This window comes from Ctenopharyngodon idella, chromosome 24, assembly GCF_019924925.1.
Source record: "Ctenopharyngodon idella isolate HZGC_01 chromosome 24, HZGC01, whole genome shotgun sequence".
NCBI classification, from domain to species: domain Eukaryota; kingdom Metazoa; phylum Chordata; class Actinopteri; order Cypriniformes; family Xenocyprididae; genus Ctenopharyngodon; species Ctenopharyngodon idella.
The window spans coordinates 18,673,414-18,697,112 of NC_067243.1; the positions used below are offsets into that span (position 1 = coordinate 18,673,414).

Sequence of the window (23,699 nt, forward strand, 5' to 3'; positions counted from 1 at the left end):
AGATTATGTGGTTTTTATAATCAATTAAAACTGCTTTTGTCTTTTTTTACAAGATGGACAAAATTTGTCACCAAAAAAGTCATTTGGTTTAACCAAAATTTCAGTTTTACCGAATGACACTTTTGGTTATACCGAATGACGGTATTTCCAAACAATGCTAACAGGCTGATATCTAGCAAAAGGACAATCAAACATTTTATATTTAGTACAAGGTTTTTAAAATATTACAACATTTTCCATGTTTTATAGCGGTTGTACCGAATGACCTGATGTTTCGGGACATGCGTATGAGCAAGTGAAAACATGAATTTTTGAAATAGTTAAAAGAGAGTTAGTTACTTTGCTTCACAACCATGTGGTCCTTTGCAGGTGTCTGAATAATGTCACATCCTGTCACATGATACTGACCGCATGACTTGATCCAAAATGGTCCCTTTATATTGGTTACTCCGAATGACATCAATGAAATTCATTTTTCTGGACATTCTTTCTCATAACAAAGCAACGACTTCTACACATAATTTTAATACCATTTTGCACTATGTTGATATATGATGTTATAAAATCATGCCAGAATAAAAAAATATATACATTTATTACATTTTAAGATATTTTAATCACAAATAAAATGGCTGTATTGGCCTTTGGACGGTTAAACCAAATGACCTTTTGACACTTCAAAATCTTTAAAATACCTTTATATGTAGCAAAATATTAAAACCTTTTGGATTCAATAAAAGAGATCTAGCTGTACTACCTTACATACTTTGGATGTCATATCTTTGTTTTTATTATTATTAAGGCCTTATTATTAAGACCCGTCGCGTCATTACCCAAAAAATGAAGAGTATATTTTCAGATGCTGCAATATTTAATGTTTTAAAAATGACCATCACAAAAACAGGAACTCTATTGTTGTGCTAATGCAGTATTTCCTGTGAAACGGTTTGTTTTCATGTAGGAAGACTTGGTATTGTTCACGGAGAGTGCAGCTGCTGTTACTGGCGATAAAGATAAAAACTACACAACAATTGTATGCAATAGAAATTTATTGTATAATCATGCATAAGTAAAAAAAAACAAAAAAAAAAACAGAACTGGATGATTATAGTGACGCAAGTTTCAGTAACATTTCTTAAGAATTCAATAATTTTGTATACTCATAAAGGCCTGTGCAACAGCAACAAAGACGGTTTGAAATCATAGCTTACTCACTGAACACGTACAGCTCACATAACATACTTGATGGCTAAATAACATGGGTAATATGAAAAAAATTCAGAAACAATGAATCTCCCAACAATGTATATAAAGAAGAAATATGTAAATGAGGGATTAGACTGTCTTAAAATAACATAAAGAAGAACTAATTTTCTTTATAAGGGCAGTGTGGATGACAAAATCTACGTCCTACATGTAAAACCTTGTTTATTATGAGAGACCAGCTCTCAAAGTAAACCAAACCAGACCACCAGTTTTACATCTTTGTTCGTCATTTGCAGTCAAACCAGCAGGTGTTAAAATGTATAATATGCGTATTATATCATAATGCAATGGCATAGAAAAGAGATTAACCACACTAAATGTGAAGTAGACGAACATGCACTGATATTTAAAAGTTTTTCGAAGCATACGTGTGTGAAAAAAGATAACTTTCCATGTACATTTTGGCTTTGAAGTCAAGAAAAGTGATACTAATAACATTCCCTCATTATACAGGCCCTTATGGATTCTTATTATTACATTTTCGATTTTAAGTGAATTTCAGCACGTATATTTGAAACTTTTGACAAAAACAAAAATACTAGTTCACATTTTCCATATTATCTTCATTTTAAGCAGCTTTTTTGTGGACTTTAGACTAAAATGATAACTATAACAACATTAAATTATTGTTGGAATACTTAAACATGAAGAGAAGAGGACAGAAACAAAGGAAACATACATGTAACAAATGTATCTAAACAATTAAAGTACCAACGAGACTGCAGGAAATGTGCATTGTGCTTCTAGAACCTAAACACACAAGAGCTGATACTTGTGAAACACTTTAACATGTAATTCTGAGATATTTGGTTTGGCAATGAGCAGACAGGAAGATCTATCTTGTGAAATGTTCATTATTGTGCTCGCCTCGTATGTGCACTTTTCAATGCCTCGATTGGACAGTGAATTAAGTGGAGGTTATTAAAGGGTTAGATCACCCAAAAATAAAAATTATGTCATTAATTACTCACCCTCATGTCGTTCTACACCTGTAAGACCTTCGTTCATCTTCAGAACACAAATTAAGATATTTTTGATATAATCAGATGGCTCAGTGAGGCCTCCATTGCCAGCAAGATAATTAACACTTCCAGATGCCCAGAAAGCTACTAAAGACATATTTAAAACAGTTCATGTGACTACAGTAGTTTAACCTTAATGTTATGAAGCAACGAGAATACTTTTTGTGCGCCAAAAAAAATAAATAATGACTTTATTCAACAATATCTAGTAATGGGTGATTTCAAAACACTGCTTCATTCAAAGCTTTACGAATCTTTTGTTTCGAATCAGTGGTTCGGAGCATGAAAATCACATGATTTCAGTAAATGAGGCTTTGTTATGTCATAAGTTTTTGGAAATGTCAATGGTTCACCACTGGGGGGCGTGACTTTGGCAGTTTGATACACGCTCCGAACCACTGATTCAAAACAAAAGATTCGTAAAGCTTCGAAGCTTCATGAAGCAGTGTTTTGAAATCGCCCATCACCAGATATTGTTGAATAAAGTCATTATTTAGTTTTTTTGGCACACAAAAAGTATTCTCGTTGCTTCATAACATTAAGGTTGAACGACTGTAGTCACATGAACTGTTTTAAATATGTCTTTAGAAGCTTTCTGGGCATCTGAAAGTGTTAATTGTGTTGCTGTCAATGCAGGCCTCACTGAGCCATCGGATTTGATCAAAAATATCTTAATTTGTGTTTCGAAGATGAAAGAAGGTCTTACGGGTGTGGAATGACATGAGGGTGCAGAATTTTTATTTTTGGGTGAACTAACCCTTTAAATGACTCAAATGTGAATGAACAGTACCGAATGTTTAGAAAGAGGGCAAGTCTTATAAACCTGAATTTGATTTATATCAAATTATCATACAGTATAATATGTGTTGACATGATTACCAATAGTATGTAAACAAATGATACGGTTTAATAAGTGCGACTGAAAGAGAAAAAAAACAAAAACAAATGTTTGTGTTTGGTAATATGTCCAGCATAATGCAAGCGAATCAGAATTCTGACACTTGCACCAGCACAATCATTACTACCTAAATAGTTACTTTAATACTGATTTTGGTCAATATGTACAAATGGAAGAAATGTTGGTCAAGCAATTAAAAGACAATGAAAAAGGCATCCAATTTTGATTAATCAAAAGGAATACTGTTCTTTGGTCTCTTGAAGTCACAGTTTGTTGAATAAAATACATTGAAAATAAGACACATTGTGATTGGCTAATGCTTTTCAGGTCTGTTCCCTTATTAGCTGTGGTTCAGCTGTCTTCCTCGTCGTCACTGATGAGTGTGCGGCCATCCAGGGTGGTGTCTCGCTCCCGCAGGAAAGTCTGGCGGATGGCTTCCAGCTCGGTGAGCTCCAGACGGACCTTCTCCAGGTGGAATGTGCGGCGGTTCTGGATCTGCCTCAGTGGGAATGGGTTCATATCCACAAAGGCCATGCTCATCAACTTCCTAAAAGAAACAAATAATTATGATACCAATTATGATACTGGCCACTTTATCGGTACACCTGTTTAGCTGCTTGTTAACGCAAAAATCAGCCAATAACATGGCATGTATTTAGGCATGTAGACATGGTCAAGACGATCTGTTGAAGCTCAAGCCGAGCATCAGAATGAGGAAGAAAGGTGATTTAAGTGACTTTGAATGTGGCATGATTGTTAGTGTGAGACGGGCTGGTCTGAGTATTTTAGAAACTGCTGCTGATCTACTGGGATTTTCACACACAACCATCTCTAGGATTTACAGAGAATGGTTTGAATAAGAGAAAATATCCAGTGAGCGGCAGTTCTGCGCACCTTGTTGATGATATATATGAGTAATAAACAATTAATCAACAAACTAATTAAACCACAAGGTGCGATCCAAAATGTCACCATAAACAAATCACAAAACTACAACTGTAATGTTTCCAAAACATTTCTAAACATTCTTTAAAAAAAATAAAATAAATAATATTATAAAAAATAATAATAATAATAAATAATAACACAAATTAAAATATTATTTATCTACTTATTATTAAAAACAATATAATAATAAATGTATAAACAAAGTCATTATACACTCTGTTCCAAATTATTATGCAAGTAACATATCAGTAGGATTTCAGTACAATAAACATTCAGATTTTAGTTTTTCTAAGAAAGTGTTTGTTTGTTTATTTATCCATGTCTTTTTAGATAACTGGTACCAATCTCAGACAAAATAATTTGCCAGGTCTACTTAGGTCTATGGAAACCCTACTTAGAGGTTGTTCCACATTATTAAGCAAGTCACAGTTCTCATGCAATATGGGGAGGAAGAAAGATCTTTCTGAAGATGAAAAGCATGAAATGGTGCAATGTTGTGCAAAAGGCATGAAAACTGAATGCAGATTATTGAAGTAGCATAAGATTTGTGAGTGATTTAGAGCACAGCAGAACTCGGTCAGATAAAGGCTTATTAAGGAAAGTTTCTGTCAAACAAGTTAATTGTATTAAAAGGGCAGCTATGAAAAAGCCAGTGTTGAGCAGCAAACAGGTATTTGAAGCTGCTGGTGTCTCTAGAGTCTCAAGAAGCTCTCCATGCAGGCTGGCAGTTGTGCGTAAAGATGCATTTCAGCCACTCCAAACCAAAGCTCACAAAGAGAAACATTTATAGTGGGTTCAGAAATACATTTTCAAACAGTTTTATTGCTGTGGTGTTTTTTTGCAGCATGGGATAGTGCATAGTGCATTGTATTTCAGAAGGCACTATCCTCCTTTTTATACCATAACTGAAAATGGCCAGTTATAAACTCCACATATCCTGCAGAAGTCGTTTTGACACCCTCAGAGACCCCAAAGGGACCTTCCATCTTACTTCCCAATATTCTAGCCCAAATCATCACCCACCAGCTCCCTGCTGACGTCGCAGTCTTGTTGGAACGTGGTGGCCATTCACCAACCATCCAGAAATCCATCCATTTAGACCATCCATTGTAGTATGGCATTCGTCAGTGAATAAAACTATTTAAAAATGAGTCTTTATGTATTTCTAAACCCACTGTAAATGTTTCTCTTTGTGAGGTTTGGTTAGAGGTGGCTGAAATGCAACTTTACGCACAACTGCCAGCCTGCATGGAGAGGTTCTTGAGACTCCAGAGACACCAGAAGCTTCAAATACCTGTTTGCTGCTCAACACTGGCTTTTTCATAGCTGCCCTTTTAATACAATTAATTTTTTTGACAGGAACTTTCATTAATAAGCCTTTATCTGATGAGTTCTGCTGTGCTCTAAATCACTCACAAATCTTATGATAATTCGATAATCTCCATTCAGTTTTCACACAATATTAGTTGTTTTCATGCCTTTTGCACAACATTGCACCATTTCATGCTTTTCATCTTCAGAAAGATCTTTCTTCCTCCCCATATTGCATGAGAACTGTGACTTGCTTAATAATGTAGAACAACCTCTAAGTAGGGTTTCCATTTACCCAAGTAGACCTGGCAAATTATTTTGTCTGAGATTGATACCAGTTATCTAAAAAGACATGGATAAATAAACAAACAAACACTTTCTTAGAAAAACTAAAATCTGAATGTTTATTGTACTGAAATCCTACTGATATGTCACTTGCATAATAATTTGGAACACAGTGTAAAATCACTATTTTGACAAAAAAATCTAAATAATAAAAACAAAGTCACACAATTATTGTATTTTCATGATCATACACACCTTGCATCCAAGATGGTACGTGTAAAGTACCGAAGGTACTTGAAAATGGTCATGGGATCCTGGAGCTTTAGAAATTCCTCTTCTTTGTACTTGAAGAGTGCAAGAGCAAATCGGAACATTATCTGGCAGGGTAAAAAGAAACGTCAAAAAATGTCAGCAATCATGGAGTACAACTGTCACCCTGAAACAATCAGACTCATTATGGAAATTAATAAAAAAGGTGAGTATATTAGTATTATTATCTGTATTAAGTATCATACATTAAGTTAAGGATTTACAATGCTCATTTTAGTTTTGTCAGTACATGTTTCATGTCATCTGGTTTTGTGGTTATATAAACTGTGCAATGATTACCACCAGGCTTCGAGGTATCTCTAGGGCCCTGTTTATACCTGGTATTAGGATGCGTTTTGGTCAATCGGATCACAAGTGGACGACGCTAAATAAGTACAGGTGTAAACGGGGTGTAAAACATTTTGAGCTTGTCCACTTCGACCAGTTCCAGAGGTAGTCAAAAACGCATTCGACCGGATTGCTTTCATAGCTTTTCAAATGCATTCAAACAGCCACTAAAGACCGCCTACTCTCCGCCAACTGACCCAACACGTAAACATTATGGGAAGCACGCCATTCAGATGGGATTTAAACTTTGTCGACTGAAGACCCAAGTTTGGTTTGAAGATGAAAAATGAACCAAGCACAATGTTCTCTCACCATTTCTGATTTCAAACACACACTCTGAACGCTGTAGTCTTGCGGCTGTCAGAGCAGAAACAAAAGCTGCTGCTCTCCATGTGTTTTTATGTAAATTGCGCAAGCTTATTTCATCCATTAGATCGAAAGCCCTGAAAAAAGCCCATACATTTACCCACCCATAGACCCTCCCCTTGAAGAAATCAGGACAGAAGTGGTCGAAAGTGGACAAAAGAGAAAACAAATAATCAAAACACCAGGTGTAAATGGGAATGTGTTTCCCTCCTCCACTTGTGATCCGATCAACCAAAATGCATCTTAATATCAGGTGTAAACAGGGCCTAATATATAGTCAGTGCACAGCAGTTTGATTTCCAAGTGTAGTGGTATTCTGTGTTGAAGGAACATGTCGCATTAGTTCTTCATACCTTGGGTCCCTCATAGAGAAAAGCATCCCAGATCTTGAAGAGGATGTCACTGACCACGCTGTCCACAAACACAACCAGGAACCAGTTGAAGGTGATGAGAGAGAAGTCTACCTTATAGTGCTCAAAATGAGCATGAAGCCTGGGTAACTTCTCACACATCAGGTCCTTAAACACACGCTGATCTACCTACATCATAAACAAGGTACAGTCAAAAACAAAAGTATAGATTTTTAATAAAAAGAATACAAAATAGTATATTTAGTAAATAGAAGCATGCCAATAACATGGTTTCAACTGAAAAGCAATTTGCAAGTCACTCCGTATCTGATCGTGTGGCTAGTAATCGAAAACTTGACAGTATTCATGTTGTATAAGGCCAAAATGCGGTAAAGTTTGCTCAGCAAGTATGTTAATATTTTACCGCTGTCACTGTGACAGATGACAAAAAAATAAAAGAGACGTGCTGTTAGCCTGCTGCTCATGAGTCATATCCAGCAAACTAAGACATGCTTAAAGCCCCATCTCTGCTCCAATTTTACAACCTTGCCAGAGTTTTTGGGGAATTTTTCATGACTATGAGTAAGTGAACAATCTTGAAAAGGTACCTGTGAGCCTAGCAGTGTTTTGGTGTAATAGTCACGTGGCATGAAAACCTCCACAATGGCCACGAGACACCAGAAAGCATCTTCTTGGTCCAAATACAGAAGAGCAATAGCTGCCAGCCTGAGAGAAAAAATAAATAAATAAAAATAAAAAAATCAGAAATCTCTTTCAGATGCAGACATTTAAAGGCCCACTGAAGGGCCTTAAAATGTGCAGCATTATTCAATGTGTTAATGTAATTTCCACTGAAACAGGAAGACAAGGCATGACATAAAGCAGCTCCTCCCCTTTTTTTAAAATAGCCAATAGCGTTTCATTTATATCACAGCTTGGCCAGAGCTGTTGAACTTGGTAAAGCCTCAGTTTCCTTCTAATCTCTAACCGTTTCTCCTCCTAATCTCCTCCATATCGCTTTAAAATATAACGTTCTATGCAGAATTCAATATTCTATTGTGTCTCTAGACTGGAGCAGGCTGTGTGCGCTGCGGTTCTCATGACACTAACCTGAAACCAGGTGACCAATTTTAGCCGCAGTTTCAGCATCTATTTTTAATGTAGGGGCGGGACGCTTCAGATTCTAGAGAGCATTTGATTGGACAGAAAATCTGTTAAAAAGTGTGAGATGCAGAGTGATGTCATCAAAATCACTGATCCATATTGGCGGAAATGAGAGGTGAAGTGAGTTTTGAATGCTTATATCTTCTAAATTCACATTTTGTCATTGTTTTGGAGAACACTAGCTTAGATAACCTTAAGGATAACATATTCATACTAAAAGCCAAAAAACAGATGCCGACAGGGGTAACACACTGATCAGACAAAACCTAACAAACGTGTTTGCTGGCATTTGTCTGTGCAGTGTGAATTGGCCTTTAGACATAAAGGAACACAAACACCCCAGCAAAGAAGTCAAGAGCTGATAAAATCCTTTGTATCTGCTACCTGTTGAGGCCTTGGCAGTAGCCGATATCTGGATTCCTCCAAGAGAAAGCCAGTAGCACGTTCCTGAGTTTCTGGATGCCATCTGAGTCAGGAGAGGCATAGTGCTTGTTGTTAGGGAGCGTCCTCAGGAGATCAAGCTCTATTTGCTTGCAGGCAGGGTTGGGTTTATCGTTTGCCATGCACAGAAGGTTTTGGTAATAGTCTTTTGGCTGGCAGTCACGAAACTTCTTCACATGGAAGCTCACGCACCAGCTCCACACCTTGGATCGGTGGATGTGGGGCACCCCGTTTCTCATCAGTGCCTTCAGCTCTGGAGATCGAACCATCTCTCTGTTCATGGTGATGGCCAGGTAGTTGTCCCACTTCACTCTGACTGAAGTCTCCTGGTCTGTCAGGGAGAGGGACTTCAGGTCCAGCGCTCTCTTTTTTGCTTCAAGTTTTTCCTCCTCATCCTCCTCCTCAGGGACAGTTTTGAAGCCAAAAATGTCATACTCGCTATATGAGAAAGATAACATTATCACTAGTTATATGTACAATTTGTAACACAGGAGGCAACAATATTCAAAGTAACAAAGCCCAATTTCAAAAGTAAGCTAGCAGAGATTAGCAAAACAACAATCTAACAGTTGGTGAGTTGTCAAAACTTCTAAAAACTAGTTTTAAATTTGTGTAAGGATGATCCACTCAAGAACACTAACATGACCAAACATGTTTGAAGATAGGATCTTTAGAAATGTGGCAGCACAAAAATTAAAGTAAACAAAAGAAAGATTGTTTTTTATGGTGACAAAGCTAGTTGTACAGTTTGTTTTAGTAACAAAGGTTAAAAGGGGGCATATTCTATACATTTGTATCATCATTTCCCCATAAGTCCACTTGTAATGTTAGTCAAGGTTTCTTGTACCAAAAAAGGTACTTCTTACATGATCATCTCTACCTTCTCTTGGCCCCTTTCAATTAAACTGACATTTTGTTACTACTGTACCTTTAAGACTGCAATATGTAAATAAACCTATGCTATGACTGGACTCTTTGCATATGAAATGAATAACAATTCCCTGCCAAGTTACTGAATATTTTGAATTTATGTTGATATATAAAACAAGTACAGTCAACCTTTTCATGGTTGTGATTTCATTATCATGCCAAATTCTGAATAACTAATTTTTGCAGGTGAATTTGCATAAATTATTTAGATGCTTTGGTAGCTTTGCATTGTAAACATTGAGTATGTGTACATATAACAACAAGGAGAATGCTATTTTTCAAGACATGACCCTTTAAATTCTTAGCTGACACGTTTGGGGGGGGTGGTTGGGTCATGATACCTGACAGCGTTGGGTTTGAGGATAGGGTGCTCCTGCTGGTCTGCGCTCTCCACCTGTAGTGCATCTTCTAGTAAGCGGGTGATGACCTCTCCACTATGGGTCCGCTCTGAGGAGGAGCACACAGGAGTCTTCACTTCCTGTAGTAGAACCAGGTACTTACTTTCCACCTGACACAGCTTGGCCTCCAAACTGGTGTACTGTAGAACACACAACAAAGGAGGAAATAAATTGATTCCTCAGCAAACAAAATCATGCACAGACAACCTTGCAAAGGATAATGGAATGTTAGGGAAAAGGAAAAGGAAATGCTAACATGGCACATAAGAAAGGATCTGCAAACAAAACATTTAGGGTGGTTTGTGTGCATTTTGAGTAGCTGAAGTCACATACCTTTGCCTCTAGCGCTTTCTCTCTAGATTCAGCATTTCTTCGTAAGACTGTCAACTCGAGAATTTCTTTGTTCAAGAAGTTATTTTGAGATTTGTAGCCCTGAAGACTGTCCTGGTAAAGCGTAAAAACCCAACAAGTTGTATGTAAGACACTAAAAATAATGTGACTAAAACAGAACTACAGGTATGTACTCATACTGTGCTTGGACAAGCAACTGAAAGTATTGAAGGACTAAATCTGAACATTATTTATCATTTCTGTAGTAGATTCAAAATGGAGAAAATGCTTAACGTTTGTTACCCAACACCCAACAATTCCAACCCCTACTATATTAATATACTTAACCATGACATCAAACATCATGATTATCATGAAACTAACCTACATTACACGGACAACTAATACCAAAAAGGATCTGAGACTTGAATTGGTCTTATGATCAAACACTCAAGACTTGACTTGACCTCTAAGTCAAGGACTTCTGAACATGCCTTAATCTTGCATGTAACTGCTGCCAATGTCAGATATATTTCACCCTAAGCTATTAATAATCTCACAAACACATTCAAATCTACTGATTGGGAAGTACACGTAAGTGTTCTTGTACTACCTTCAGGGTGACCAACTCTTGTTGTTCCCTAGTTGCACTAGGTGAGTGGCATTCAGGTGACTGGGTTTCTCCTTCATCACTTTGCTGGGAAAGTTTCATGATGACTTCGTCCTTGGCCTGAATGGTCTCCATGAGCATGCCCAGCTGTTCATTTATCTCGCCAATTTTGATCTTCAAACCTTTCAACTCCTGTTGAAGACTCTCCTTCTCCAATGCTAGCCTCTCCATATGACCACAGAGATCTTTGATCTGGGTGTCCCTCTCTGCCAGGGCTTTGTCCACCTCGGTCTCATCTTGGTTATGATTTTGAGTTCCCATGTTCCCAGGAGGCACTGTGGAACGCCAGTTGCATTGGGAACTACGTAGTGTTTGTTGGAGAAGACGAACCAACTCCTGGTAGAAGGGAATACTGTGTGAATAAGCCTCTGATACAGTTCAACAGAGCACAGTGACCCATCAATTACTTGGATAAACTACTCAAACACACACCAACTGATATGATCATTCAAAAAGGGGACCCTTTATAGTCACTGATCACTCTTTAAAGTCCTGAGGTCAAAGTTTACTGTAATCCATTAGAACAGGGGAAGCCTACCATGCTGCTGGAAGGCAACCATCCTACAGATGTTTAGCTCCAACTCTAATCAAACACACCTGAACTAGAAAATAACAGGCAGATTTGTTGAAGCAGAATTGGATCTAAAGTCTCCAAGAAGGTAGCCCTCCAGGAGCAGGGTTGGCTACCCCTGCATTTGAACCAGTTACAAAAATGTACACCTCCGTTTGAGTCATTGGGCTCTTGTCTTCGCATCAGACTTAAATACTCATTCATAGCTTCTTACTTTTGTCTGGGACAAAAAAATATCAAGGGAATTCAGAACACTTGCTTTACTAGAGCCGCGTTTTCACTGAAATTACCCGAGACAATTTGTCCCAGGAACTTTTTTTTTCCAGGAACTTCTTTTCCCCCAGACCTGTTGCTGTCCACGTTTTCATCGCAGTCTAAAGTACTGTGGAGATTAGGCAAATTAGTCTGGTGACGTAGGACTGCGCGTGACTTTCTAGTTCCCGCTGGATTTTGTCCTCCGCATATAAGCTTAAAGGGTTAGTTCACCAAAAAATGAAAATTCTGTCATTAATTATTCACCCTCGTGCCGTTTTACACCCGAAAGACCTTCGTTGATCTTCGGAACACAAATTAAGATATTTTTGTTTAAATCCGATGGCTCTGTGAGGCCTACATAGGGAGCAATGGCATTTCCTCTCTCAAGATCCATAAAGGTACTAAAAACATATTTAAATCAGTTCATGTGAGTACAGTGGTTCAATATTAATATTATAAAGCGACGAGAATATTTTTGGTGCGCCAAAAAAACAAAATAATGACTTATTTAGTGATGGCCGATTTCAAAACACTGCTTCAGGAAGATTCGGAGCGTAATGAATCAGCGTGTCGAATCATGATTCGGATCGCATGTCAAACCGCCAAACTGCTGAAATCACGTGACTTTGGCGCTCCGCACTGCGGATTCGACACGCTCATTCATTATGCTCTGAAGCTTCCTGAAGCAGTGTTTTGAAATTGGCCATCACTAAATAATTCCTTATTTTGTTTTTTTTTGGCACACCAAAAATATTCTCGTTGCTTTATAATATTAATATTGAACCACTGTACTCACATGAACTGATTTAAATATGTTTTTAGTACATTTATGGATCTTGAGAGAGGAAATGTCATTGCTCCCTATGTAGGCCTCACGGAGCCATCGGATTTAAACAAAAATATCTCAATTTGCATTCCAAAGATTAACGAAGGTCTTACGGGTGTGGAACGGCACAAGGGTGAGTAATAAATGACAGAATTTTCATTTTTGGGTGAACTAACCCTTTAATAAAGCCTGAAACTCGTTGTCGGCCCATTAGTCGTATTTTTTAAACTCCATTAATAGCCGCGTTTTCACCGCAGGAACTTTCCCCAGGAACTAGGGACTCTGGAATGGTACTCAGTGTGTTTCGATCACAGGAACGAGGGTCTAAATAACGTTCCGGGTAAAAATTCTCCCCTCAAAACGTCCCTGCTTGTGAGGTAGTACTTTTCCAAAGTTCAGGAACTTTCGGGGTTGGGGCTTAGGTGCTGAACATGCTGATTGGTTGACTCCACGCAGCATTTTATTTCAACCACCATTTTTAAAAGTCTGTTGCAGTGCATGCAATAAGAGTTTTTTGCTATTCGAATCAACATTGGAGTTTAAAAATACGACCGATGGACAGACGACAATGTTTAGGCTTTATTAAGCTTATATGCGGACGAAATCCAGAATCCTGCTGCATGGAGTCAAAAAATCAAAATGCTGTGTGAACTCAACCAATCAGCATGTTCAGCACCCAAGTCCCACCCCTGAAAGTTTCTTAACTTTGAAAAAGTTCTTCCTCGTAAGCAGGGACTTTCTGAGGGGAAAATTTTTACCCAGAATTTCATTTAGACCCTGGTCCCTGCAGTCAAAACACACCGAGTACCACTCCAAAGTCCCTAGTTCCTAGGAAAAGTTCCTGCGGTGAAACGCAGCTTAGGACTCTTAACTTGAGTCAAAATAAGTTGGGGGCTTGCCCGGTATAAATCGAAAGTCCTTTATGCTACATCCTGACCCTAGAACAGTCTGGTATTGTAATTAGATCAACATTTTGGAGAAAGGTATTGATAACCTTCAGCAAATAAAGGTCATTTATGTTCATGGACTGGTGATTTATCACCAAAACACTGATATAACACTCTATTAAAAATAGAGTCTACACTTTTCCAGTCATTAAGGGAGCAGTATCATTACCCCTAATTCAGTGAGTAATTATACACATTTTTGGGGAGTATGAGCATCCTAAACATGTTAATAAAATGTTATCAGTAATAATGAATAACCACATATTGTTGTTTATATGTGTTACACAGAATCATTGTTTAGAATTGTTAATGTGTTAAAAGCACATCTATGGGCCAAAGGGGAACTCTAAAGGGAAAAACATAACAGTACCCATTTTGTGGTTCTCAATGCCTTTGTTTTAGATCCGCTAACACCTTTATAGAAAAGCACACAGAAATTTATAACTGGAGAAGCAAGCATTTACTGCACCAAAGCTTTCTGGTGGGTATTAGAAAATGCTTTGAATTACAAATCATCAGATACTGTGTCAACATTGACTTGCACAAGGGAAATCCCCATGTATAAGCATTACAAGGAACGAGGAACTACAACATTGAAAAAAAATTAACCATAGATAATCATAGACACACATTTTACAGGTTTTTTACAATTTTACAATTCCACAAACAAATACTATATTATCACATTTATGGAAAATTTTGAGATTTAGAATGGTATTGCAAACAAGCATTTCATACTAACGCTGCCCACCGAGGACACACAATAAAAGTAAAATATGGTTTATTTTTTATCTTTGATTTTCAAAGATGTGTCCTAACTGCTTTAAAAAAAAAAAACTCTACCAGATTTATTCCTATCGTACCTTCTGACTGGCGAGTTCCTCTCTGAGGTTGTTCTCTTGCTCCTGCAACCGGTTGATTTCTTCCTGCTGGCTCTGAATGCGGAGCTGCAGTTCGGAGGTCTTGGTCCCATTACACTCAACCGGCGAGCTCTCTGCGCTGCGGTTGGCTTTGCCAGAGCCCACGTGAAAGGGCCGTTTCATTCTCGATGGGTTGCGGAAATCAAACGTGAACGCTGAGCCAATGGAGTCTGTGGACAGTCGGGAGTGACAAGACAGAGTTTTAAAGGCGTTGACCATTCAATTTAATAATTCGTGTTTTTTTTATTAAGTTAAATCTCTGAATTATGATCTTACATCTTTGAAAGTGAGATGGGCTCTCCCGGCGCTGGCTGTCTGGTGGGGGTTTGTGCTCTGGTGTGTCTTTTCCTGGAGGATCCACCATCTCCCAGTCCTCACTGCTGGCTGTGTAAAACACACTGCGTCTGTTCTCTCCTCCTCGGCTGGGCCGCAGATGAGACATGCTATTTCTGATAGACGGTACAAGGAATGAAAAAACACATTGTTTTAATATAATGTAATAAGGAGGAGCAAAATTCATGTCATCTGTAAAAGTAATGACTCAACCACAGCATATTGCCAAAGGTTGAACTTGCTATGGCTGATATCAAATGTTAATTTTAGTTACATAGCAAAGGTTATGTCCAAACCTTGAGAAGAAATTCCACTCAAACATGTATTCATAGGCATATGTGGTACATTTGTCTGGCTGTCAGCATGTTTTGGGATCATCGTTTTTTTAAACCAATCTCACATGACATTTATAACTCTTCTTTTATTTGCATAAGGGGTCAAAGTATTCTTTTCCCAGACTCTTAAAATCTAACACAGAACTGCTGAAGCATTTCCAGCTAGTTTGTTTATCTGTGCTGAAATCCAGATTAAGTCCTTTGGCTAGCTTCAGTATTACGTCATCTAAACAGATCCAAAATCTTTTGGAAAGTTTGATGAAGAGTTCACACATGGCAACAGTCTGTAAAGTAGTTAAATATAAACAATTCTAAATTAAGATACAGATGTACATGTAACTTGCCAATTTATAATATAAATGCATAAATGAAGACTATTAAAATTGGAAAATTCTTCCATTTCAACCACAAACTGTCTATCCACAGATTTAAAGGAATAGGACAGTTTTATAACTAAACTGTAAATGAAGAAAAATATAACACAAAAATAGAAAAACGTGAAAATTTAAATTTTATATTATCCACAAAATCACATTTGTTGTTGTTTTTATAAATATATTTATTTTTTTGTAATACTTACTCTACATGCAGGGTTTCAATTAAATACACTTCAATTTTAACCTAAATTTGACATCCAATAACAATAAACATCCATTCTAGTGCAAGTCTCCCAGGTTCCTACCTGAGCTCAGAGCCCCAGTGTCGGAGGGAGTTGAGAGCTGCGGTAGGTTGTGCCACCGGGTTACGTGCCGACTGGAGCCCGACCAGCCCATCATTGTCCATCTCCAAAGCAAAGTCACTCCGAACACTTTCCATGGTCTCGTTGGGCTTTTCGTTGAACATTGCTTCTAAAAACAACACAGTCACGGTTTGAGTCATCAGTGTTCATTTGCGTTTATCAGCCGTCACAGTCTAGCGCCTTTCTTAGTGTCATTCATGTGTCCTTGTTTTCACACATTAGTCAGTTTGCACTACAGAGAAATAAGTAGTTTATGTCATTCTACAATGAATTTAGTATCCCTTATTAACAATTATTTTATCATAAATGGTACAACTTTTAATATGTGCCAGTACAGGGATTTTTCAAGTCACATCATTCGATGGAACTATTTCTAATTTTTTTTAATCAACACTAACAATGGTAACAGGGTTGACAATTTGTTGTATGCACATTGCACAAATATGCATATTTTTTTCTGTGCATTACATTGTATTTACATAATGCATTTTTAAAAATAAATGAAAATTTATTTCCCCAGATTATGCAACCCTGTTACCATTAAATCTCCCTTCTCTACAGTTAATCTACGGTTGTATATATTTGTCAAAATTACATCATCATTATTATAGAAAGTGAACTCTGCAAGCACAAAAATGTCTTTTTTAATATAGTTGTTAACTATATTAACTGTTTCGCATTTTCGTCCACAATCTTAAATTATCAACCCTGTTACTATGATTTTGTATAGTAAATAATTGATTATTGTACAGCAGATATTTATAGAAATATCAGCAATAAATTATCTTTCTAATAAGCATCTTGTAGTGCCATGCACAAGGTTAGTAATGTCTAAAACTCTAAAATATCAACCCTGTTACCTTTGTTAAGTATATTCCAATATATATTTATGACATATTTATGTATATAGCTATATATTGCCAGAATGTGCATTTAAGCAAATATTTATGTAATGTAAATACAGTCAAGCCAAAATTTATTCAGACACCTTCAACATTTCACACATTATCACAGTTTATTTGCTATAGTTTAAAAAAAATGGTAAAAAAATATGACAAGATCTCAGAGTTAAACTGTGTCAGAAAACATTAATCTTAATCTTAATTATGTCAGATAACACTTAAGCAAAACATGGTCAGGTCAAAGTGTCTGAATAATTTTTGGTCGCACATTTTTATCAATTTTACTGGTAGTCCACTGTATGAAGAATTGTTGGGTATAATGTGTCACAGTTACATCTATGCTGATCAACTGAATTCAATGAATAAGGCAGAGAGAAATTCACAGGTGTATTTTTTCTGTTCATTAAAAACTAATTGCTAATGACTTGCAAAGTCACACTAATAAGAAGGAAGCACACTGACTTTTTGTTTTGGTTCTGCCTTTTCGACTTCTGAAATAATGCTAAATGCTACAGCCATTCTCAGACCAGAAACCACAAAACTGTCTGGGGATTTAAAGAACCATTTATAGTCCCTCATTAAAAGGAAAGAGAAATCGAGAGAAAACTTCATTTATTTCTTTACTAAAATCTCTTTGTTGGCTGCTTTAACTACTAAATTCTGTCTGACTTTATTTATTCATTCATTTATTTATTTATTGTAATTTTAACTAAAATTTTAGTTCTAAACCAACATTCATTTCTAAGTACAGTTAATATGTGTATACAAAACTAATTTTGTGCAATTTGAGCATAAGACTTTAGATAATTATTTATTTGTTTGTATTTTTAACACAGGAGCCGGCCAATAATGAGTTGGCGTTCAGACGTACACACATCCGAACATCTTAATTTGTTTTCCGAAGGGCTAACGAAGGTCTTGCGGGTTTTGAATGTGAGGGTGAGTAATTAATGACAAAATTTTTTGGGTGAACTAACCCTTTAAGCATTGTGGGTTAAAAACAAGTTATTTTAAACTGTTGAAACGCAATAAACTGCCAAAGAGAACTCATTTTGCTATATTCACACGCTATCTGAAATACATGTACTTATGTGTCAAAATGCCAGCCTTTGCAAGTGTCCTCGTTAACACAGTCATTTATGTCTTAAGTGAACATAAACTGTTGAGAAAGAAATCACATGTGTATCAGTATATTGGATCCGTGCATCCGGTCTTAAAGTGACAGCAGCCTAATAAACCTGCTGTCATCTGTGTCATTAATGTTAATAAATCAAAAGAGAGAAAATCTCTCAATATTCTTGACTGAATCACTTTTGTCTCACTTTAATAAGAATAAATGTACATTTAATTTACACTGTGAAGATGCAGTGTTTTTTTTTTTATATATATTTGATTACAATTTATGTAGGCTAGGATTTCTTATTTCTAGTGCTTGAAGTTTTTCAGGTAGGTTTATTTCATTGTTCTATTGTAGTTTGTTGTCTTAAAAAGCACTCGCCATTTTTAAAAAGCTGTGTACACAGCCTATATATTTAGTCCACGAACTAACTCTACAAACATGGAAAACAGTGATAGATGGACTTCTCAACCTTATGCTAGGAGAAAATCCAGCGTGACTTTCTCTGAGGGGACCAAGCGAAACAAGATTATGTATTTCTGCTCAGCTAGCGACATTGGGTATCAACCACACGGCAAAAACTAATAGTTTTTCATAGAACAAATGTTTATAACGTAACACTGTGAACCAATGTAAACACAACCTAGTGACCAAATTTCTCACAGGACGAGTGGGCAATATGACCATGATATGAGTTATTTTTATATATATATATATATATATATATATATATATATATATATATACACACATACACACACACATTCGTTTAACATCTTTTGTTGTTTTATTAACATTAATGACAGACAAATATTTAATTAGGCTACTGTCATTTTAAGACCAAATCCATGGATGTAATACTGACACATATCCTGTTTTCACCCACCTGTTTACGTCCACTTAAGCCATAACCGACTATATTTACGTGAAATACTCCACACGATAGACATTTTAACAACTATTTGTGCATTTGACCATTCAGGTGCAATGAGAATTGATCGCGCACAAGAAAGAGAGAGAGCGCACGTGCAAGAGAGCGCTTCTGGTCTGTATCATTCAGCGTGATTTGCATGCAGTTCGCAATGTGTGTGTTGTCATCATCAATTCTGAAGTATTTCCATACCTATGAGTCTGACATTGTTTCTGCTGCTGCCGCCGGTGTCTGTGCACGGAAAATTCTGTCAGTTACGTCACGTGAGGTATCGGTCTTTGGTATCGGGGGTATTTTTACGAGTACGAGTACAAGTACAAGTACATGAGCTTGGTATCGGGCCCGATACCGATACTGGTATCGGTGCATCCCTTCATCATGTTCATGTTTTTGTCTGCTTGACAGGACCATACAAATGTGTGGATCTTGTATTAGAGCAGTTAAAATTTGGTGCTTGGAGTACAATCCTCTCATACTGATCACTGGATGTTCAACATGGCACCTCATGGCAAAGAACTCTCTGAGGATTTGAGAATTAGAATTGTTGCTCTCCACAAAGATGGATGAAACTGAGTTACAGCACAGTGGCCAGGGTCACAGAGAGAGGTTTTCCAAGACGGGTTCCACTCGGAACAGGCCAGAGAAGTTGAATCAAAGAAGTTGAGACCTTGTGCTGTGTGTCAGGTGCAGAAGCTGGCTTCAAAAAACAGATGCATGAGTGCTGCCAGCAATGCTTTAGAGGTTGCAGAAGCGGAAGGTCAGCTTGTCAATGCTCAGACCATATGCCGCACACTGCAACAAGTCGGTTTGCATGGCTGTCGTCCCAGAAAGAAGCCTCTTCTGAAGCTGGCTAACAAGAAAGCCCACAAACAGTTTGCTGAAGACAACCTCTCCAAGAGCATGAATTACTGGAACCATGTCCTGTGGTCTGATGAGACTAAGATAAACTTGTTTGGCTCAGATGGTGTCCAGCATGTGTGGCGACGCCCTGGTGAGGAGTACCAAGAAAGTTGTGTCTTGGCTACAGTCAAGCATGGTGGTGGTAGCATCATGGTCTGGGGCTGCATGATTGCTGCTGGTACTGGGGAGCGCTGCTTCATTGAGGGAAACATGTACTGTGACATACTGAAGAAGAACATGATGCCCTCCCTTCAGAAACTGGGCTGAAAGGCATGATAATGACCCCAAACACACCGCCAAGATGAGAACTGCCTTGCTAAGGAAGCTGAAGGTGAAGGTGATGGAGTGGCCAAGTATGTCTCCAGACCTGTACCCTATTGAGCACCTGTGGGGCATCCTCAAGCGGAAGGTGGAGAAGCACCATGTGTCTAACATCCAGCAGCTCCGTGATGTTATTATGGAGGAGTGGAAGAGGATCCCAGCAACAACCTGTGCAGCTCTGGTCAATTCCAGTGCTAAATAACAATGGTGCTCACACAAAATATTGACACTTTGGACACAGTTTTGACACGTTCACTTAGGGTGTACTCACTTTTGTTGCCAGTTATTTAAACGATAATGGCTGTATGTTGAGTTATTGCTATACAACTGCTATACAAGCTGCACATTGTCTACTCTAAAGTATATCTAATTTTCTTTTCTATAGTATTGTCCCTTGAGAACATTTTCATTATATTTTTACTTACTTACTTATCTTCATCATAATGTATGTTTGAATAAATCCTTCATGAAAAGTTTTTATAACAGCCACCATTTGTTTATAATTCAACAACGAATTAAAAAGTTATAACTTTGTTATGTGCAATTTAAACATTTGTCTACGAAATTAACAATTGATTTGTAACCTTTAATATTAGTAATACACCAACTGACAGGGTTATAGTTTACAGAATTACTTTAAAGATTTTTTTCCTTGAGAAAAACTGACATGTACTGAACCTGAATTTAATCAATATTTAATTGTAAGCTTGTGAACTGAAATTGCATCGAACCATGAAATGTGTGTCAATAACCAGTCCTAGTACTGTATGTACTCACAGATACACAATAACTTTCTATGTCTATATTTACACACATGCTTTCTGGAAAATATGTAAAACAGTGTCACACTGACTGAAGAATCATGTGCCTTTATGACTTTTGACTCACCTCACATGAGCAAACTAACTACACATATGAATAGAGGACATGATCACAAACAGATTTTTATCTTTCTTTCTTTCAATGCATTGTGTATTTGTCACAGCCTTCTCACTTCTCCATATATCTCACCTGCATCTTTAGCCACCAGGCCTGTATGTGGATGAAACGGGGTGGGGGAACACCAGCTGTCTCTGTGGCCTGACATGTTGCAGAACTCCCATCGTTTCTGCTGTAACTGCTGCAGCCAGTAATGCATCATCTGCCTGTTGGGCGCCTGCCCGCAGAAAGGGAAAAAAAAGCAGTGTGAAACCTAGCCTCTATTTTTGCTTGTTGTTTTGTGGTATAACAGCAGTCTTGGGAGGAACAGGGTCAGGTGTGAATGTGACTGTCCCCTTTGAGAATAATCATGCTTGTTTCGTTCTCAGTTCCAGTTTACAGTTTGGTGATGAAGTTGCTCTTTAACTCTGAGAATCAACATACACTTAAAAACAGAAAAACACTAATAAATGGTCAAAGGCAAATGATTGTCTACAATAAAGAAAATAATTTTAAGTTCTTTTTGAAAGTCTTTGATAACATTTTCACGAAAAGTTTCAATTTAATGCCTCTAAAAATGTAATATGGTGTAACATTTTCCTTAAATCTTGAATACATGCAAGTGTATCCTAATATTTTCAAAAATGTTCTCAAAAGAATTTTTTACAAATATTATGAACTATTAATTCATAAATACCATTACGTTTTTGGTCGCACCACATGACATTTTCTAATTAACGTTACCTTGTCAAAATCTGACCTTGAGACAGTCATGAGGGTGCTCTCTGTTATATAATTTCATTTTTTATTTATTTAGTTTTTGTATGTTGGTTGCACCGCATGACTTTGGTTTGATTGAAAGAAGTTTTTCAAATATTATTAGTAAATAAAATATTTGCAGTTTCTCTCTTTTTTTTCTAAGAAATAATAATAAAAGATTATTACAAACTACTTAAGGTTGTCTTTTCAGGAATTCATTCTTTTAATAAAATTTTTTTTCATTATAATATCGTGACAGCTGTATTACCACATACTGTATATTTATGCACATATTAAAATTAGTGCCGTCAAACGATTAATTGCAATTAATCGCATCCAAAATAAGTTTGTTACATAATATGTGTGTGTACTGTGTATATTTATTATGTATATATAATACAAACACATGCATGTATATTTAACAAAAATATATTACATTTATATATTATATAAATATACATTAACTATTTCGTAAAGAAATGTGTGTGTATATTATGTAAACAAACTTATTTTGGATGCGATTAATCGTTTAGCAGCACTAAAATACATTTGAATTCAGAAACTAAAAACATGCTCATCATAAAACAGGTATTCAAGTCAATAAATGTACATGCATTGCATTTTTAATATAGTTTTGAATAAACAACAAAATATTAGCATCATCTATTCATATTCTTATCTTCAGTCAGTATCCAGGCATGCTGGGACCTGTGCCATCTCAGATTTGTTACTTTAAAGACATTTCCTTCAACCTAGATCCTGATAACAAACAGTTACACCGCAGTGAAACCAAGACCGCGTTATGCGCAATTCAATTTCTAGAACTTGAAGTTAAGAAATCAGCATCCTGATGCAATACTGAATAGATTCAGATCATAAACTGCTTTCCATGTCCAGTGAGAAGACCAAACTGTTGCAGCAGAGCTTGCAAAGACTGCACATTTACGAGAACAATCTTGTGTTATAGTCCTGCATTCTCCAGTCATGAGGAAAGATGTTTATAACACTGATGAGTCCAGCATGTTATATTGTATCCCGACAACAGAGCCAGTGTGCTTTGTGTAAAATATTCCCTTTTAGTGTACACGTATCCTTACATAAACATAGGCAAAATCATGAATGTATAATTTTATATACATATTGTGTATAGGTATAGGTAAAATTATGCATGATATGCAGTCTTTTCCCTTTAATATATTATAAAAGGAAAAGGATTTTGGTTTAGGTTATTTTTAAAGGGACCATAAGGATGGTCAGTAACCACTTGTTGCAATAGGAACTTTCTCACAGTTACTTCACACCGTTAAAGTGCATTAAAAAAAAAATAGTCTTTCATAATTAAGTCAATAAATTCAGTGCTATTGATCTTTATATAATGGAACAATGATTTTTATTAGCACATGCAGATGTATTAGATCTACATACCTTCAGGAGGAACTCCTTCCCCTCGGTGTGGATCTCAAAAAGCCCCTCTTCAACCTCCATATCATAGTTGAAACAAGCATCGGCAATCTCAATGTGCCCCAGTGGAAGGGCGTCTTGAGGAGTCTTAAAGTAATACAAATAACATTTCCTGGGGTCGAACACAAACCAGCGCGTTTTGAAGCCTCTCAGGGGCCCTTTCCCTGTCAGTTTATTCAGGTAGCCGCATAATTTGGGATTTTGCTCCTTCGTGCCATCGCAGTCGGCCACATCAAAAGACTTGGTCGCCAGGATCCGCGAATTCCTGCTGGGATTGGCAGCGCTGTCATCCTCTTCGTGCATCTTTCTCTGGATTTTGGTCTCTAATCAGCGCCAGCGGACACAAGTTTCCATCCGCATGACGTCACATGACTTCCATTCTCGTGCTGCTGCCGCGGAGGATTATGGGACGTGTAGTTTTACTGCAC

The 23,699-nt window shown here is 37.1% G+C and overlaps 1 protein-coding gene across 2 annotated transcripts; it reads right to left on the reverse strand.

Annotated features, from left to right (window-relative positions):
* Positions 1–1,031: 1,031 nt before the first annotated feature.
* tbc1d2b (TBC1 domain family, member 2B) lies at positions 1,032–23,652 on the reverse strand. 2 transcript variants are annotated; one of them, XM_051884174.1, is made up of 13 exons: positions 23,236–23,652; positions 21,145–21,289; positions 15,906–16,068; positions 14,832–15,004; positions 14,499–14,725; positions 10,980–11,372; positions 10,370–10,480; positions 9,980–10,176; positions 8,652–9,146; positions 7,712–7,829; positions 7,107–7,292; positions 5,986–6,107; positions 1,032–3,733 (listed from the first exon to the last, which is right to left on the reverse strand). In XM_051884174.1, exons 1-13 carry the CDS (start codon positions 23,572–23,574, stop codon positions 3,538–3,540), a joined length of 2,865 nt encoding a protein of 954 aa, XP_051740134.1. In that variant the 5' UTR covers positions 23,575–23,652; the 3' UTR covers positions 1,032–3,537. The 2 variants fall into 2 exon arrangements, with proteins under 2 accessions (XP_051740134.1, XP_051740133.1); XM_051884173.1 differs by having other exon boundaries at positions 15,906–16,071; positions 23,236–23,650.
* Positions 23,653–23,699: the final 47 nt, after the last annotated feature.

Excerpts from the sequence above, each read along its gene's own strand:
- tbc1d2b (XM_051884173.1), bottom strand. The coding sequence starts at position 23,574 with ATGCACGAAGAGGATGACAGCGCTGCCAATCCCAGCAGGAATTCGCGG. Across the intron at positions 16,072-21,144 it reads CCTGGTGGCTAAAGATGCAG|AAGCAATGTTCAACGAAAAG; the intron begins GTGAGATATATG and ends TGTTGTTTTTAG. Across the intron at positions 6,108-7,106 it reads TTCTCTATGAGGGACCCAAG|ATAATGTTCCGATTTGCTCT; the intron begins GTATGAAGAACT and ends TTACCCTGCCAG.